Below are 4329 nucleotides of genomic sequence, written 5' to 3'. Positions count from 1 at the left end.
TGTTTGGTCATCTGTTCAGGAAAAGCTGGAGGTGTTAAATTGTCTGTCATGGAACTGAGTGCCAGCCAAACAAAGAGCTTTTTTTTTTTTTTCTTTTTTTTTTTCCTAGACTGACTTTACACCATTGAGACATCCCCATTCAATGTATCTGAAAATGTCACTAAAACATGGCAGAGTTGCTTTTTAAGTGCAACATGTTACATCTGAATATTTCCCTTCTGGCATCAGACAGAAACTTTACATTATTTTTATATTTGTGGATGAATTTAAAAAAAAAGAAAGATTATTACTTATTCACAAAAGTTATTTTCAAAAATGTATCGATAGGCTATATCACAAAAACCTCTTACTTATGACAACGCATTAAAAATAGGACTAAGTTACTGAGATCCAAATCAATACAAAAAATTCAACAGATATAAATATGTAGTAAATATATATTGCACTATTTTGTTAGTTTTTTTTTTCCCCCTGGTGACACAGGTGTCTAATTTCCTCTATAACACGCCCAGTGAAAACGTTTCTTATAATGTGGTTTTGATGTAATGTAAACATTTAATAATCCAGAGTCAGAATTAATGTTACACACACAAATGCACAAAGTGTGTGTGTGTGTGTGTGTGTGTGTGTGTGTGTGTGTGTGTGTGTGTGTGTGTGTGTGTGTGTGTGTGTGTGTGTGTGTGTGTGTGTGTGTGTGTGTGTGTGTGTGTGTGTGCTGGAGGGGGGGGGGGGGGGACACACCACGACGACGACTAACACTGTTGTACAAACAGTCCATGGGGGAGGGGTGGATTTAAATTCCAAAAGGGTCTCGCAGCTCGTTTCCTAGTTCCCCAGTCAGCAATGTGTTTGTGAAAAATCAGTCTTTTTGTCTTGCTGAAAAAAGGCTAAATCTACATTGGTGGCCCAGTCTAAGTTTACCATTCTTTGGACTTTCAATACAAATGAATGAGGGAGAATGAAGTGGCCCGAGACCCTTTATTTGATCTACTGGATTGCATAAAGTGACGGAATTCTAATGTATTTGTTTAATACCCCGAAATAGGCTGTTACTTTCCATAGAGCAGGCAGATACATCGTATTATTTTTTATTATTATTATTTAAATCTTAAAAAAAAAAAATCAAAAAGAGAGTTAAATGTATTTTGTGCTTTTTGGAGATATTTTCTTTTTAACCTGTTGAATAAACAATTAGGAGAACGAAACGGCAATATGCACTCGTTACAGTATGGATAAAAATTTAACATGACACTTATTAAATTACCCCTTGGTGACATTAGATGTCGAAAATATGTAACACTATTAATTTGGACACCGTGTGCAGCTTTTCTAAATGTTTATTGTTGAGCCCAGCCTGATGAATGAGGCCAGTTGTCTGCGCTGTGGCAGGGCATCACAGCTCCATGCATCCTAATCGGCTGCACGATTCATTTCTCTCGCCACAGCTTCCTCTCCCACACTTTGAACTCCTACAGGTCCGGGTAAAGATTATTATTATCCTCATTGTCGTCATTATTACTATTATTATTATTGTAATATGAAAAGCTGAACAGTCATATCGCATTAAAAAAAAAAATCAGCAAGAATAAGAACTGTGTTAAGGTATTTGATATTATTATTACTATCAATAATTAAAAAAATAACGAAAAAATAATAGGTTAATAATAGCAATAATATATGTCATCATCTCAGATTAAATCTTCAGAAACATTTTGATTGTTTACTTCACTTTTAATGAGAAAATATTTCGATGACCATTTTTTTTTCCAATTAATTGCAGACTGTTTGCACACTTTTCGAAAGCACGCATGCTTGCAAAAAATAAACAAACGAAAACAAAACAACAACAATAACAACAACAACAACAACAACAGTAACAACACAATTTTTTTTTGAATGCATGCTTTACCTAAAAAAAGTACAAATTTACAGCATCTGATACACATGGTCACCACAGCCTTTTAAATTAAATGCTTCACAGAACATTTTCTGGAAAATAGATATCTAAAACATAAAACTAAAAAGTGCATTTTACAACATTTCAGTATCAGTTATTTGCAATATTCACATCTTGCATTTTGAGGACGTCTCACAATACTGCTTTTCAATTTTGAAAAGATTTCATTACTCAATTTGCTTTCTTTTTTTTTTTTTTTTTTTTTTTTTTTTACATGGATGGTAAAAACAAATCTAAATCCTATTCCTATTTGGTATATCCTTACCCATCATTTCAGTCTTAAAAGCAAACAAAAACACGGAGTCATTGCCTCGCAATGTCATTGACATTACGGTCGTCACACAGAAACGGTGCAAAAGTTTTGCTGTTTGATAAAATTGAAAAACTGAAAAACTGCCATGGGATTTGCAAGCACTTGAAATCAAAATTGATGGTGCCAAAACAAATCCCCTCCGGATCCCCTCAGTGGCTCCACTTTCAACACTCACATTTCACAATAAACTGAAAAATAGAACTATCAAATAATTTATATTTTCAAGAGCAATACTTCGCTGTGCGATTCTGTGCTGGACTTTACACAATTTAAAGCGACACATTCAACACATACACAAATAAATCGATATGCAACTGCAACTCGCCTTGATAGTTTCCGACGGCAGAAAATATAAACTTTGGGTTTGGTAAGGGGCCTGGGAGCCAGCCAGTAGTTCGTTTAGTGGGAAAGTTTGGGTGGTCAGTGCACAGCCACAGACTGCAGTGTGGAGGGGCTCGTCAGAGTCTCGCTCGGGGTTGCAGGGCTGCTTTGGCTCGTCGCTGTCTGTGGGGACGTCGGGCTCAGAGACTGTGGAGAGTTTGATAGAAACGCTGGGATGTGGGGAGGTAGCGCCGAGAAACCGGACATGGAGGTCGGGGTGGGCTTGATTGGCACAGGAATGGCCGGTAAGGACTGTCCCCCGTGACACAAGGACTTTATGGGCACGCCATAAGCACTGTAGTCGCTGCTTGCCATGGAGATCGGGGCCGCCGTGTCAATCACGCTGGTGTTGTACATGTGGGGCCAGGCTGTCGTCAGCTGGTTGTGGAGCGGGTACCCGGCAGACATGGACTGCATGGTGGAGAACGCCAGACTTCCTGGGACTTTGTACTCTCTGGCGATGATGTTCTCGATGGCAAAAGGATGTTTAAACGTCGACGACTGAGACACTCCGAGGTTGTAAGTTGACATCTGGGGAAGGTGTGTGCCGGTGGCTGCCAGGGCGCTCAGTCTCAGTTTGGCTTGCTGCTGGAGGTAATGGGCAGCATCCGACTGCTTACTGGGGGCCAAATGATCAGATACAGGCAACACTTTGAACCTTTTGCGGCGCCTCAAAAAACTTCCATTCTCAAACATGTCCCCGCAGCTGGGGTGCAGAGCCCAGAAACTGCCCTTACCTGGTTGATCTGGGCGCCGGGGGATTTTGATAAAGCAGTCGTTAAAGGACAGGTTGTGCCGCAGAGAGTTCTGCCACCGCTGGGTGTTTTCTCTGTAATAAGGGAATCTATCCATGATGAACTTGTAAATTTCACTGAGAGGCAGCATCTTCTCCGGGCAGCTCTGGATCGCCATGGCAGTGAGGGAGATGTAGGAGTAAGGTGGCTTCTGGTCGCTGTACGTGTTTCTCCCGGGACGAGGCATCCTGGCAATTTTCAGAAAAAGCAAACAAAAAGTAGTCTCCCTTAATTCCTTGGCGAAAGCTTGCTGCTCGTCATGAAAACAAGCGCTGAGGGAAAAGTTTCAGTGCAGGCGAAGCTGGGGTTGCGTTGTGCGTCTGGGCGCCTCTGCAGTGTGCAGGCGAACACAGGCGAGCGCGGTGCACATTTATGGAGTGACGGCTGCTGTAAGTCTTTCTCGAAAAGTAAGTCAGCTTGTCCCGCTAGCAGAGTTGAATAGACTTCATTTGGCGTCCTTGATGAGACTAGCTAAGCGTATGCCTCCACGGCCTTCCTCTAACCATCTGATAGTTTTATGTAGTGACATGAGCAGAAAAGACCCCTGTAGAGGCGCTCCATTAATGTGCCACCTCTTTGCTATCACATGACAATTGCCATGGGAGGAGGGGGCTGGGAGGAAGGCATAATCTGGTTTCATTTACACCTATTTACACGGACACCTTGGGCCAATGGAAATCATTTCCATTTGAAGACAGGAAAAAAAAAAAAAAAAGGGGCGAAAAGGCTCGGTAACCGGAATTGAACTGCGATGGCACTCAGTGTGTGAAGGTATGCGCTAATACTTCTTCAGCGGACTTTACAGTTACACTTCACGTGTAAGCAATACGGAATCTGAATTGGCAATTGAGATGGTGCGGCAAATAAACGGTCTTGAGTCATTA

The 4329-nt window shown here is 41.3% G+C and overlaps 1 protein-coding gene across 1 annotated transcript; it reads right to left on the bottom strand.

The window, feature by feature from the left end:
• Positions 1–1511: 1511 nt before the first annotated feature.
• On the bottom strand, positions 1512–3963 carry foxb1a (forkhead box B1a). The gene has a single exon (XM_069708733.1). It carries the CDS (start codon positions 3630–3632, stop codon positions 2691–2693), a length of 942 nt encoding a protein of 313 aa, XP_069564834.1. The 5' UTR covers positions 3633–3963; the 3' UTR covers positions 1512–2690.
• Between the last annotated feature and the right edge of the window lie 366 nt (positions 3964–4329).

This window comes from Brachyistius frenatus, unplaced genomic scaffold (assembly GCF_029030835.1).
Source record: "Brachyistius frenatus isolate BFR_SWC_R1_liver_20210118 unplaced genomic scaffold, ASM2903083v1 Contig_77, whole genome shotgun sequence".
Lineage (NCBI taxonomy): Eukaryota > Metazoa > Chordata > Actinopteri > Embiotocidae > Brachyistius > Brachyistius frenatus.
This window is presented reverse-complemented; position numbering and strand designations above follow the sequence as displayed.